General features: G+C 44.4%; 1 protein-coding gene across 1 annotated transcript in view; it reads left to right on the top strand.

Annotated features, from left to right (window-relative positions):
- Positions 1–15,226, top strand: part of LOC111258645 (uncharacterized) — a 106,157-nt gene that overhangs the window by 85,118 nt on the left and 5,813 nt on the right. Inside the window, exons 5-6 of the mRNA XM_022830079.2 lie at positions 771–839; positions 10,517–10,827. Of these exons, the coding sequence (XP_022685814.1) occupies positions 771–839; positions 10,517–10,827 (380 nt within the window). The remainder of the gene's footprint in view (positions 1–770; positions 840–10,516; positions 10,828–15,226) is intronic.

Genomic DNA, 15,226 nt, shown 5'->3' with positions numbered 1-15,226 from the left:
ACCAAAAGCAGCAGCAGATGCTCGCCTTACTTCTTTCGGTCCACAGCTGTGGCAGTAACGCCAGCGGCTGATTTCTTAGCTGGCCGACAAGTTTTGTCACCTATGGGTATTGCTAGCGATTCGTTAGTTCCCTCTGCGGGGAGCGTTCCTTGCCGTCCCTTATTGCAAATGTTGACTTTGATAGTGCTTCAAGCAGAGTCTTTTACCGTTTCTCGGCTAGTCAGGGAGCATTGGAACCTGGCTCCCTCTTAGCTTGTTTGTTGACGCTCAGAACATTCCTCTTTTCAGGCTTTCGACCGCCTCGGATTTATCGGCCTGGCCAAACGTGAATGCTTGACGAGGCCTGGGGCCAAGGGATGACCTTTGCGGTTTCAACTGGCCCGCAGCCGTCATCGTCGTCTTCCACTTTTTCACCCGCTTCCTGATGACATGATAATCTTAGTAGCCCTTCGGCCGCTACTAGGGCCGTTGCCTCGCCTTCTCGAGGGACTCGACTTCATTTCCTTGTTGCTGTCACGTGGTGACGGCGGAAAGATGTCTCTTGAGTCGTGCTGACAACATTCAGCATTGGCGTTCACCGAGTGGCGAGCTTGCCGGTTTCTTTTTTCAAGCTGCTGACCACAACTGACATGTAGATGATTGCTTATATGTGCAAATGTGCGTCTCTGCGCGTATGATTTTTTACGGCAGTGAGATGCCGATGCTATTAGGCGCAGGCCCTTTCGTGAAACCCATAGTTGACTCCTTTTTCTTTCATCGATGAATTTCAGGCGTCCATGGGAGCCCTCGGGGACGATCGGCTTCAGATGCTGCTTCAGCAGCAGGCGCTAGCGCTCAGGGTAAGTGTTCCATCTTAAAATAATATGATTATTTTTTAAACTATTTATGATACAATGAGGAAAAGAGTAGTATGCCTCATGATAGTCAACTGTGTGCTGTTAGAGATTTCAGCAGTGTTCCAAGGTTAAATATATCCAAAGCATATCATCTCTCTGCGTCTCTATCTCTCTCTCTCTCTCTCTCTCTCTCTAGGCTGGGAGAGAGGGGGAGAGAGAGAGAAAAGAAAGACTAGAGTGGACTGAACGTGTTCTTTTGAAGCTCCGGTATGGGAAAGCAACGTTTCAACGTGTGTTTTCATTGCTTCGTTCGTTCGGCCCAAGAAGCTTAATCTGCACCCTACAACCGGTTTCACAGTATTGTTATTGTATCATGGCATTTACAACTTCATTAATAATTTTACGAATGCAGCATTTTGAATCGTGAACTGTTTCTTCTTATAGACTCTGTCCCTTATATAGCCCTAGAGGAAAAATGGATGTGACACTTTCATGCATTAGGATTAGTTAACTTGAGACATGGTTTCAAGCAGACTGACTGTCCATCGCACAGCCTGGCAATCTTCTTTATTTTGTTAAATTCAAGGGTTGTTTGCCTCCAGTTCCCTAATTTAGGTCCATAGACAGATTTGTAACATATCACACCAGAGTACGCAATTGATCGCTGCTGCTGTTCGATCATCATTTTCGAGGATAACAATCCCAACAATACCTCCTTCCTTCAGAAGACACTGTCGACCTAATGTGAGTGAAGCGACACTCATTCCTGGGTTCTCTGACCCCCCAAATATAATAACATTGTTAATTTACGTAGTCATTGAGCTGAAATGACCTTTATCAGAGAAGATGACACTTACAGGTATCACCGTAACGAACGGACCATCTCGGTAGTAAGTAAGTTCGTACGAAAAGCTGTTGCTTTCCGTTTTCGCGAACACACGCTGCTGTGTTTATTGTCTGCTCTTTTGCAACACAGACGAAATCGATCTTTAACTCCATATCCATATATATGGGCTAAGGCTTAAAAATTAAACTATATGCAAGTATAAGTAATACGTAATTGTCGGAGGCAATTACTATTTGATGGCGTCTGATAAAATAATGACTTCTATGTACACTTGTCGTTATTTTTGGGGAACCTGAAGCCTATTTAATTGTTGATTGGTTTAGCCTATCGAGCCACTCAACCTCTCTAGGACGCAGCCAAATGAAAAGAAATTTAACATGTTATCAAGCAGAATTTGGTTTCAGCGCATTGCCTTGCACCGATGTTGTTGCTGTTGTCACCGTTGCGTATTCCATAGGTGGAGCTGTTGGGTCTCTTGTGTGGCGGGTGTTGTTGTTTCGGACACAACCTTTCTGACGACATCTGTGTGTGCATATTTAGGTATCGGGCAGTGTCTATGCCTATACGTGTGCATTTGCCTGATCAGTTCGTCATTTCTGATTTCTTGGCTTTCATCATTTCGTCGTCGCTGTAATGTCAAAGATTTCTGATAGAGAAAACAGGCAGACATACACCGCTCGACCGAGGAAAAATATGAAGGTTAATCAACACCTGTACGTTGGCTTCAATCCATCGATCTATCCAAGAATGCAGCGAACCAGTCTCACACCGCGAGCCGGATACCGTAGTGAACTTTTAAATCTGGAATTGGATTAGATGGGGTGGAGACGACGATGACAACGAGGCGGCAGAAGCAGTAAAAAGCAAAAAAGCGAGCAATCATGGTCACATTTGACTCCTCACAGGCAGGCGGACAGAAACTAGTCGGCAGCCTCGGGATGTTGCGGTGGCGACAGTAAAGCAGCAGCAGCTGCTAGAACAGCCCCGATGTTCGTAGCCGACGCCGTTTATGCTGCGCCGTAAGAAAGCCAGCGTAATTCGCCGTGTTTGATTTGGTCTGCTTTTTTCGTTTACCTTGGCCATCCAAATCCTCGTCGCCATGATCATCATCGACATGTTCTGTTTCTTGTTCCCCTTTCTTCAGTCTCGGCAACAGCCGCTGCTTCTTTTACTACTGTAGCTGTGTAACGTGTCGCTTGCATTTGTCTGAGGCTGGGTCTCAGCATGCCGTAGTGATGACGGCGTTGCAGCGCAGGAGACAGGCAAGAGCAGACGAAGAGCTTTTGCGAGTTCCTCTCCGGCGGCAACAAATGTTTGTTACCAAATCGAGGGGATGGGAGGGGACGAGTTCACCGATCGACTTTGACGACCCAGCAGAACTGGAAACAACGACAAGCACAGCGACAGCACGATCCGATGGCGGCAATAGCGGCAGTGAAGCTGAGGGATCTTTTTGGAGCGGTCGATCGATCGCTCGCTCGCTCGCTCGCTCGATCGATCGATGACATATATAGTTGCAAGTTTTTTCGAACTGCACAGCCATCCAATGTCGCTTTAGAATTTCTTGGATTCGACGTGTTCTACCGCGTTAGTACATCACGCACCTTGTTCTTTGACTTAGCCTTATCTATATAGCTACTTTAGACCGACATCACATGCACCGATGAAAATAAAGACATTTTGTTCTCAACGAAGTTACTGTCGTGTCTAATTTCCTCGTGAAGGTCGCCACATGTTCTCAGCACCGTCAACACGGAGAGTGCTAAACCCCCTGCCTGCGAAGGTTCCGTCCTTCCCTATGTAAATTAATCAGAGTGGCACCAGCATTTATTATAGATTAGCGCTTCCAGCTGTTTCATCCGTCACTGACGTCGAGCGTGGTGCCTTAAATTTTTATGAAGGCACGTGCTCAGTGGCCCTTTTAGTTGTACGTGTCGTTGACATTAGGATATGTGGAGTTTGATCTTCTGACGGTGTTTGTCGATTTGATCCGACGAAGAGCTCCCAGATCGTTTAATGGGTAATATCTGTCTACGAGGATTTAGTTCTCATCTAGATGTGTGCAAGCACATAGACGTAACATGAACGTTTTCACTATAAGCCGAGCGTAATACTGGGCTCAATTAGATCCGAACAGGCTAGTAAATCAAAAGAGGGATTAAGTAGAAAAGTTAGTGATTCGCAAACTCTTGGGGAACGGAGTAGCAAAACAAAGGAAAATCTACTCGGAGAACGAGACTGATCGAAAATGAAACGGTGGGGTGGCAACGAAGAACCAACACGACAAGAGGACAATAACAATTAGTAACTATTCTATTATCATCGTGTCTTAGTGAAACGGTCATTACATTTCCATGGGGATAATAGCTTTAATGAGTAGCTGACATCGTCACAGTTACCACTAGCAGCACTATCGCGGAAATGCAGGAGCGTGCTCGTTTGTCGGATTTCATCGTACCAACAACAACCCAAACATACGCACACAGTACAGAATAGACGGGGTCACGACTCCGTAGTATGGCATCAGCACCGTGTCCTATTCAAAAAATAAGAAGAATTTGAGGGGGGAACGCAAATGATCATATTAAAGACACGCTGGGGCTAATAAAATAACAATTACTAACATTATTATACTAGCCTTACTAAAAAGCGTGTTGTTAATTATCGATAACTATAATAAGGGATGCTACAATGACATAGTGAGTAGAGATTAGGTAAAAGTACAATATTAATTTATCGATGTTTGCTGTTTGTTGGAGCAACAGCATACGCTACATGTGGAACAAGAGGGAGCTCTCGGTCGCACGCTCGATTACAAAAAACAAACCAGCCAGAATGGTTTTGATGGCGTACATCATGAAGGGTAATCGATTGCCACACACATGTAATGCGTTTTTTAAAATAATAACATAATCACAATATTTCACTATGTCCAACAAGCAGGCCCTTCATGTCGAACGCTGCCTACCACGGAACTCTATAACTGTGCTAGACAAACGTGATCTTTGAATGGCCTTTAGCCGTAGAGACGAACTTCTTATGGACATAGTGTAACTGATCGCTCATTGAAAGTTAGTTATTAATTTATGTCACGATGAGTGGATATATTAAAACACGAAAAAAAAAAAAAAAATATATATATATATATATATATGCTTTGTAGGTAAGACTTGATCAAAACAAAAGCAGACACTTCAATGAAACGTTTACGGCTATATGCTAAAAGTGTTATTTGTAAAGGTCAGTTCTGATTCGTATTGACAGCTTCGATCCGAGACCTAAACCTAGTCGTTTCCGAAATATTACCTTTTTTACTACGCTAATAGATGTTTAATAGTAAATGTGCATCAAGCGATATCGCTAAACGTAATTTTGATTAGAAAAGAAAACTCCACCACAGTCAATTTGTGAGGTATCACAAGCCAAGCGTCCCATGAATGTAACATCTCCAAATGATAAAAAATGCAAAAGGAGCGACACTTGGAGGCCATTTAGATAATCGATCGGGCAGAAACACTCTATTTTTTCCCAAGATGGTCTCTAACTTCTGTGTCCAATGATACAGGATTAGTACAAATGGCTTTTTGCACCATTTGGAGAAGCTGTCGAACTCTTCAAACTCGAACTCCATTGAGGCTTTTCTGACTTGCCCAATGACAATATTTCATGGGCTCTTCGGAAGCCGTCCGTATGGAGACCTACATTAACGTTAATTAACGGGCTCCCTCCTAAAGAGATGTCGCCGTCAGAAAAGAAAGTTTCGAGCCGTCGAGTAGTCAACCTGATCTCTATTTTATGCACCCTTTCTGATCGTAAATATCCGCAAAACGATTTTATACCAATGATCTATTAAATTCACAGTAAAATAATCGCTCATTCTGATATAACCTGCGCCGGCATCCCGACAACGCCATGGATAAAGATCGAAAATGTCTACTTTACGTATTCTATCAAAAATGCTCTTTTAGCAGTAATCTGTGACCTTAGACGGGTTGTGGTCACTTTCGCGTCAACAATGTATCGAAAGATGCCAATTAATCCATTTGTCATATTTATTTTTGCATGCTAGCGATAATCCCATATGTTTGGATCCCCAGGCCACTCTACTGGCGTACTTTGTTGCCTTTTTCTTTTCACAAATAGGACTTCGTTATTCAGGCCGCTGCTGCTACTGCTGCGGTTGCCTTCGCTGTTGCGTGCATACACAGTTGTGACGCTAACCTGTTTCTGATGAACAGTTTAATGATGATTGTTGGTGTACGTTATTGCTCTATCTAACCGAATTCAAGATAACACAGTAGACAGGAATAGAAGGAAGAAAATAGGGAGAAGGAACGTATTTGCGCGCAGTGGATCCACGCGCTTCCCCTGCTCGTCTGTCCTAACTGCGATGTACACTTGTATCACTTTTAAACGAGGCTGTTGTCCGAAGTACGGAAAATGGAAATATAGCATCGTTTATCCTTATTATAGTTGCGACGACAATGATTCTATCCTCGAGTAAGCAAAGCCAACCATAGCGACAATGACGCGACATCGTTCCGTGCAGCAGCGACGGCTGACGTAACATGCCGAGCAGCATAACAGTTGTATCAGTTCATTAAAGGAAACATTTAGGCGTTTACAACGGTAAAAATATCGATATTTACGAATAAAAACATCAATTGAGACGTTGTTTGCGACCACTGATGCCTCACCGCTGTCCGAGGTGCAACAAATGCTTTCGCAGTACGGCCCTACGTTTCTCTATCTACATGCACACACGGAGAGACCAACGTACGATTAAGGCACGCCACTACTGCGATCAGTGATTATGAACGTATTACTCTACCTACTATGTATAGATGCAGGGCGGCCGACGAGTTTCTGTATTTAGCAGTAACACCTATGCAATGCTGGTGCTCGTTGTTCTAACGTAGCTGCTGCTGCTATTTTCGTTGTCCGAATCGTTAAACGACTATTACTACTGTTGCTGCCGGACCACTGCGGCAATGGTCGGCCGCATCTGTTTGCAGTATCGACGTATCATCGATTGGTGGGGTTGTATGCGCGTGCGCACGCCGGCAGGCGAACGAGCGATCTGGCTAGCTAGCAACCGAAATAATCACTCCATGATTATACATATACGTATACAAACACAAAACGCATAGTTGTATGATGAACGTGACACGTTCTCTGTGATACTTTTATGGAAATATCACTAACAAGGGTCGGATGAATCCATGCAGAACGGCCACCAGTCGAATCTAGATTGGCTGCAGCAGTAGTAATGACGCCAACAAAAGCTCCTAACGGCAATTAGATGGAGACTAAAGACACGTAAATAGCAAATACGTCGTCTATGGCTTTTGAAGCAGCAACGGTTGCAATGTTCCAAAATTGTCGATTGAATAAACTTAGCCGATACGAGAAAGCGAGACATGGGCCTGAGCTATAGATGGCCTGCTCCGGTGGCGTAGGGGTAAAGAGACGAACCCGCAATAAAAAAAAATGCACCATATATATCGTTTCGTAAGATGATCTATTATCTAATCTGTAGACGCTGCCCGAAACCCTAGTTACTTTTTCCGACTGATCGAACTATACAATGTACGGCGTCACATGGAGGCGCATGTGGCTGTAGTAGGTTCCAGTACAATACAACAGAGAACCCATGACTAAAAGAGAACAGCGCGGACTTTGAAGTCAATCTCTGCCGTCGAAAATACTTTCCTAGTAATCCTTCTATTTCGGCTAGAGCGCTAGTAAACAAATTCGATGGAAGTGAGCGTACAATGCTGTGAATTGTTCACGATGACCTCAGGCGTACGTCATACGTCGAACGATCCAGCTAGATGCTCTCTGAGGAGAATACGCCAAGGAATTTGATCGGCCCTGTTTGATGCACTACACTATCAAGAGCCAAGCAACAGCTGATCACCAGCTTCTCCCTGAAAAAAATTATACGTGATGCAATAATCCCACGATTAGAAGATGTACCTATTGTAGATAGAAGCAAAACTTCGGCAGGAGTTCGTATCTCGAGTACGGCGTCTAATGAAGGAGACGTTACAACACCCTACTTCTTGCCGAAAAGTAAACGCTTCGGGAGGAAAAATTATTTATATGTTTTACAAACTGTTAGGTAACCGTCAAGAGCTGATATCACACATCTTCTAAAAGGGTGGTGCGCGGACTCGTAAAAACCAATTAGCACGAAATTGACTGTTTAAGAATACGAACATGCTTTGCGATGAGCACATATGGCAGCCGGATAGCCCAATTTGAACTCAATAAATCATTAAACCCAATAAATTACCACGACGTGATCTACCGCATTTTTTTAGGTGCGTCACCAGAGCAAGCACAACCCCAAGTGGTCTGTTGGGGGAACCCTGTATCAGACTAACAAGATCCACTCCGGTTAGATTGCTAATGAGGGATAGTCCTTGACGCTATACCTAAAAATCGGAGACTTTAAGGACTTTTTCTAGGAGAATAGTAACTAACAAAATCAAACAAATGTTAGAAAAAACAAACAAAAAGAAAGTAGGTAAGCGTCCAAAAAGGTTTTCACATAACAGCGACGACGCGACCACTCTTGCGCTCAAGGAAACATTCGAAGAATTGTAAAGCACACAATTGAAATGAGTTCGTCGGCGATTTAACACCCCAGTAAATTCTGCACCCTCTGTAAATGGTAGTTTATAACATAGTAAACATAATGGCGAAGGGCGACAGTTCTAACATATGTAAACGTTTCTGTTGAAATATGTACTCTTATTTAGATAGAATTTTATTATTTCGATAGAGTTTTAAAAGAGTGTCCCTTTTTAGGTGCCGTGCCCTCTATACAAATCTATATGTATAGAGAATTAGGTACCATGCACAAGTTCGATTCTAGCCATGAAATTGATACATCTGAAGCAATATATGCACGACATAGAGAAAAAATTATCTAAAAAACATGAAGTACAGGATGGTAGATGTACGGCACATATAGAATATAGACACACATACAGCATCAGCAGTAGTTGTGGCTCTCATCTATTTGTCTTTTCGTCACCATTTTTTTCGCCTATATTAAGAGAGTGGGAGTAGAAGTTTAGAGCGCGAGGGGGGCAGAAGCACAATCTGCAGAGGACCCCATAGTTAGACTCGAAACTAGAGCTAAAGCCCTGGGACGGGATTTGTGAGTCACTTAGTGATTCTTTGTGTTCCCCAAATCCCTAATGTACTTCTCTGAGGTGCATAGCTGGAGCCAAAGGGACGAGGTCGTCTGTTCATATTGACGATAGAGCTGATTCTCTCTTAGAAGTGGATCGAGGCGAAGACCTCGTTAACGGTAAATCGAAGGGGAAAGAAAAACGCACCAACCGAACAACATTGGGGATCCGTCCAAGTTCTTCGTGCTTTGACTATCTGTTCTGCCGCTTACGGGATGAACGTAGGGCTTCGGCATGCTTTAATTATTTTTATGCGAACGAACATTGCGAGATGAGAGGCCGTCTTAACGGCGGCAGACGTAGGAGCAGATAAGTAAAACTACCAATCGCAGGACGTAGCCAGGTTCACCAATTAAATTATCATTTACACCAAGATCAAGTATCCAGGAGAAATTGGCTCTAAGTTGAAGTTCGATTTTTCCTCACTTACTCCCCGTTTCTTTGCTCCTCTTTTTATTTTTCTTGATTCTGTTCTGTTGCTTACGGTGCGTATGCCAGCGAGCTTCCCGAGCTCTTCGATTACGGTGGCCTTAAGCGTTTCGAGTATGCCACAAAAAAAATCGAGCATAGTTTTGTCGATAATGCAACTACGATGAATGATAAAACACTTTATGTATAGAGATCGAACAAAACGAGTGCTGCAAAAGAAAAAGAGACCTGCTTCCATGGGTAACTTCGACCGGAATCCTTGAGGGGGATCCAAATACGATCCGATATAACTTGCTCCGGTGACGCGCTAGTCTGCCGAGAAGCGTGCAATTCTACAGAGCTAGCTGATTTAGCGGTGCCTTGGAACAGCAGCCTAATTACATTTAGCCTTCATATCATCTCTTTTCAGCGTAAAGCTTCTTCTCTTTCCCTTCATCAGTTTGTGTGTCTTGATCTTTCCTTCTATTCCCCACCTCTGCGTGTCTTGATATCCCCCATACCCCTTAACGGTCAAGCTGCCTTTTTAGAGCCGTCTCGCAATACACGTTACTTGGCAACCTGCCTTACTTTGCTCTAAACTTCGTGTCCTCCAGTCAAACCGCCGAATGTCGTCTATTCTTAGGTCGCTCTTTCAGTTCTTATTTAAAATTTGCCTCCTATCGTTAGTAACAAGATTAGGAACAGGCGCTATCCCCCCAGGTGTCGGCTCCAAGAAGGAAGGCTATGAAATTGGAGTCCTGAAATACTGTGCATATCTACTGCTTCTCACGGCTTACAACTGAAACAAAATTCTTTCCATTTTGTATTTTACCTTCGACTTTTATTGGTAGATAATCTATACGATCATAGCAGCAGCGCTAAGGGAGGTTCACATTTAAAATTTGCCTTTTTTTTTTTCTTAGAAATAGAAACAACACCAGCTCATAAGCTTGACTCTATCTCACAGTGTTTCATTAAAAGTTCCGCGCATCATTATTACCTATTGACTATTAAAAGTCGATAAGAGAAACGGGCGCATATGTCTGTAAACCGAAAGGCACGGGAGATTCGGAGCCATTTAGTTAGCCTTGCGGATAGCAAAGATAGACACGTTGTCATTTTGCATTAACCGGTCTGTATTTGCATCTGCGATATAAAGGTATTTTAAATACTCGCGAATTATGAAAGGAGACCATTTTTCATTTTCTGTTCTATTGCAGCTTCCGTGGATGCTCCCGCAAGCTCCAAGTGGTGCTGCAAAAACGCCCGTACTGGGTTCTCCATCACCTTCGCCTCCACCCAGCACCCCGGTTCTTCCGGTAACATCGTCTTCGTCTGCCGTTACGCCCACTCCAGCCAGTGGAGTTGGAGTTGACGACGCGCCGCTTAACTTGTCCAAGAAGGGTCCCGAGTCGTCACAAGGCCCGGCGGGTCAACCCGACCTGCTGAGCATCGCTCGTCGCCACGTACACAATAATGATAACAACCATCTAGCGACAACTAGCCTGCTACAAGAAGACAGACCGAAGAGGTTAGTTGAGTAGAGAATTATCATATTTTCTGGGTGATGGGGTTCTAAACTTGACGGACACAGTCCATATTAAATATCTCCTGCGCAATGAAATATTGTTACCCACTTTTTGTGTCCAGATATCGAATAAAGAAGAACAAAACTAAGGGCTTATTACTGTAATTAATGTTACTAAAAATTATTTTTTTACTTAAGCTACTCAAGAGAGCGTCTGCCTGATCGTTGGTCATCTACGATGGTTAAGCTTTACGGGCGATATTTGTATTAGGTAGTTATCCCCGTTGGAAAACTAGCTGAGTTAGCCAATGTTATAAAAGCTTCCGGACGATTTTGAAATTGCTCTGGCGAGCGTCTGTTAGTAAAAAAGCTGTCTTCTATTTTAAGACGGTCAGCAACGATTTGCAACTTGCCGCTATGACTCACTTTGAGGATAACTGGCATGCTTGTCGTAGAGTGTTAAAAAATCCACTCTGCTGGCATGTCTTTTCACTGCTTCGGTTCTGGGCGCATCATATGGGTGCTCAGCGCCGCTACTCTGGAACGGTTCCGCCAGCTATCATAGGCTCGTGTAACAGAGCATGCGGCATGGATGCTAGTGAGCCCATTAAAGCATTGTCGCCTTCGTGGCCGCTTGTTTCGAGTCTTCCGCTTAAAAATGGGTTATTACTTAGACTCACGCCTGTTAGCTGGGACGGAGCGGCAACTGGTAGTGCTGCCTTAGCCTATCGCTGTAAGCAAAGCTTTATAGTATCTGATTCAGCACATACAAAGACGCGAGCACCCACAGACCTCTCATGTCTCGTCTAGCACCATAACATATTGTTATTTCCAGAAAAGAAAAAAACGAACGTTTATTTCCGTTTCCTGTGGTAATGGACCAGTCATATTGAGTAAAACGCTTTCGTTTATATGGTAGCAATATTGAGTTAATGTGTCCCTTCCGAGGCCAACCGGTTAAAATGTAGTTTACGAGAAATATCGGACTGGCAACGTTAAGCGAGAGAGCCGGTCCTGCAGATTCAATAGTTATTCATTATTCGAACAGACTTTGATCACATTCAATTTGCAAAGTGACGAACAGCTGTATACAGATATATTAGGGGTTCAGGGGTACAACCCTAAATTTTTCGTGTCCAGGTATTACCTGAAGCCAATGGCCCTTGAATTAACGCAAATCTTAACGAGCCTGATACAATACGTTGAAGTATTTTCGCGTTTTCGTTTTTTCATTGATGAATCCCACCAAGCTTTTATTGCTGCAATAAAATGCGTACTTTCTAATTTGCAACTTCTATAGCAAAAGTGATTGTACTGTAATATCATTACATCGTCATCGTCGCTATTATTTTTATTATGGATTAGACCTTTTATTATAACTTCGTGTAATTCCCATCTGGTGATAGACCTTCACATATTTATGGGCGTGTGTCTTGCTAAAGCGGTCTAGTTGAAAAGTTTGTGCTCACTACTACGGCCATTATAATCTGCTACAGATTTGTAGCCAGGGGTGAGAGCAGCCCCTTGCTGCTGCACCTATTCGAATGGGGCTGCACCCCTTTTAGTTTCCCCCGTCCCGCTGTTCCAGCCATAAGTACGACAACAAGTTCGACTCTGTAGCTCCATCACCTGTTACAGGCAATAGCGACTCAGCCGACGTTCTCTGCGGCTCCCCTGGCTACCGGCATGTCCAGATTCATACATGATTGGTACAAAGCTGTGATTGCACAACCGTGCAAGCAACTTGAGGTTCATGAGGAAAATGTAGTTGCTTCAGGTCGTCTGGAGATGATGCCCTATATTCTGGCCCCAGGGTTTTCTTTCCCTATTGCTATATACTATCTAGGGGTACATGTTCAGGTTCGCTCTCTGATTCGGGTTCGCCTGATTCCAGTAGCAGTTGCAATAGGATGGGGTGAGCCTAACGCGGGACAGCGTTTGCCTGCGCAGAGTGAGTGGGCGGGGCCGAGGCATCGGTATGGCGGTTTGATCCAGTTTACGAGCGGGCCCTCGGACTCTTCAGGCTCCAGGTTTCGGACCCGGTTTCGATTTAGCTCAGCAGCGAGTTGAACGTGACACAGGGCGCATGGCAGCGCGCCATCCTCGGGACACAAGTTTTAATGCTGTTTTATATTGGCGAACCGCTTCGGTAGCGGCGTCACAAGTAGCAAGTCAGTTTAGCTCTCTTTTGCTACTATAACATAGCTGACGTCGCGAACGGAAACCGCTCTGTACTATAGGACATACATCTAGAGGTGGTTACTTGGCTGACTTCAGCCCGGCCTGCAGGCTTTCTCGTTTCTAAAGAAGACGGGAAATGGCTTGCAACCTGACGGCTTAGAAAGAAAACGTATGAGTGAATCCACACGATGATAAGTAGAGAAATGAGCGTGGACGGGAGAAAGAGATGCGGGAACGATAGAGACAGCGATGGGAATGTACGAACGAAAACAGGTATGATGATCATGTTGTATCTAGTTGGATTCAGCAGTCGCCGCTGCTGTCGCTGCAGCGCTTGAAAGCCTACAAGTATGAACGTTGAACGGTATAGGACCGCGTTGTGGTTGTTCACTCGCCGCGGCGCCACAGCTATAGTACCTCTTTTATGACTTAGAACTTTTCTCTCAAAACGGAAAGGAGAGCGAGCTATGGTACTCTGGTTTCGTCCAGTAGAACTATATCCCATACGATCAATGGTTGTGTAGTGGAATCGCGGCCAGCGGGTTGTTTGCCCCTTCTCCCCTGCCCTTCCTGTCGGCGGTAAGTCCGGTTAGCAACTGGGCTGGTCAACGCCACACGCTATTAGCACGATTCATGCCCATTACTGTTGATCGAGCACATTTGTTAGCTATGCTGGACCTCAATGAAGCATTCTAACTCACACCTATAGGACACATCTCACCTATTGTGGTGGCTGAACCAGTTTCGGCTGAGTTCAGTATAGAAGTTTAGGACGATGAGAAAGCAGCAACGACTTAATAACAAGTGTGGATAGATGAGAGAATACCTATGTTTAGGATAGAGGAAGAACAAACCATCAAAATGAGATTATGACAATAATCATAAGGGAAACCGTCGTCTAATCAGCATGTCTACATCGCAACTTCTCGTTTTATGAATCAGGCTAGAGAAATAAAAATATAGGAAAGACGGAATTATGCGGTGTACTTCCTCATTCATTTTCTATCCTAATAACTTAAATCAAAGGAAGAAGTGGACAGACCCTGCGCAGCGGACAATGACAGCTCTTCTACTAAAGAAGTTCGCTCCCACCAGAACCACACAAATGCATACACATACACACACACCCAATGGACTAGCAATGTATAGCAAGGGATTTCCCTATACCCTGATGCGCCCACAAAAGCTATTTCTAACTAGAAACGAGATCTTTTCGTTGGGGAAAGAGGAGAGAGTGAATCAACGTTTGTAGCTCCATATAGCGCACGGCATATGAAACACAGGCTAGTAATTGTTGCTTCTATTGGTACCTTCAGTAGTACCATTCTTAGTTGTACATCCCAGTAGGGCTTCTTTGGACTGTCACTAGTGACTGATTCGGGATTGCATAGCTGGGGTGATTCGTGATTCGGAGCTTCGCTTTCCTTTCTTTCCAACGGGATGTAAGCTCGAGACAGTGACTAGTCAGTTGTTTCTTGTGTCTCCCATGTGCAGATTCTTTTTTCTGCTTTTTGTTCTGCCTGACTTTTGTTACTCGCGATAGGAGCGAAGCAGCACGTAGACAACAGCAAAGGATCGCTTGTGACCGCTACGTAGAAAAAGCCGTGAAAAGTGAACGTTCGAGAGTCGGGACGAAACAAGGTTTTGCACTCTTCTCTCTACTGCAGCTAGCCGCCGGTATCCGACGGCTGAGATAAAGCTAGGACGGCCAGAGAGCTATTATGTATGTCTCATTTTATCCGTAGTGGCCACTATTTCTATAAGTGTGGGTGCTCACTACGTTAGGTTCAGGTTCCCACAGGAAACGCGGAGATGCATCATCAGTCTTCGCCGCTAGAACTCCAGCCCTACAACTTCTCGTAGCTGTTACCAAGGGATGAACCGTTTCTTCTGAATAGATGAAAAAGGTGCGGAACAATCTCGAGCTGGATTAGACGACGAAATGATTAGGCATGCGGCGTTGTCCTATTCCGTGTGCGACAATTCGGACCAACACCAGCCGTAAGCAGAATGCTCCTGGGAGCTTTCGACTCGGGCGCAGATCTTACTGGAAGATTGCTAGCCTGTATTTAGACCCGTTGGAACTGTCGCCCAGCTCATTTTCCGAATGGGTTATTATGGGCTCTTAATCTTGGGAAGCGCGTTGGTCCGCGGGGTATATGATACAGGTCTTGTATGACGATCTCATTTGGATATTGAGAGTAATTTGGGATGTTTGGCT

The sequence above is a fragment of the Varroa jacobsoni genome, unplaced genomic scaffold, assembly GCF_002532875.2.
Source record: "Varroa jacobsoni isolate VJ856 unplaced genomic scaffold, vjacob_1.0 scaffold_253, whole genome shotgun sequence".
Classification (NCBI taxonomy): Eukaryota; Metazoa; Arthropoda; class Arachnida; order Mesostigmata; family Varroidae; genus Varroa; species Varroa jacobsoni.
This window is presented reverse-complemented; position numbering and strand designations above follow the sequence as displayed.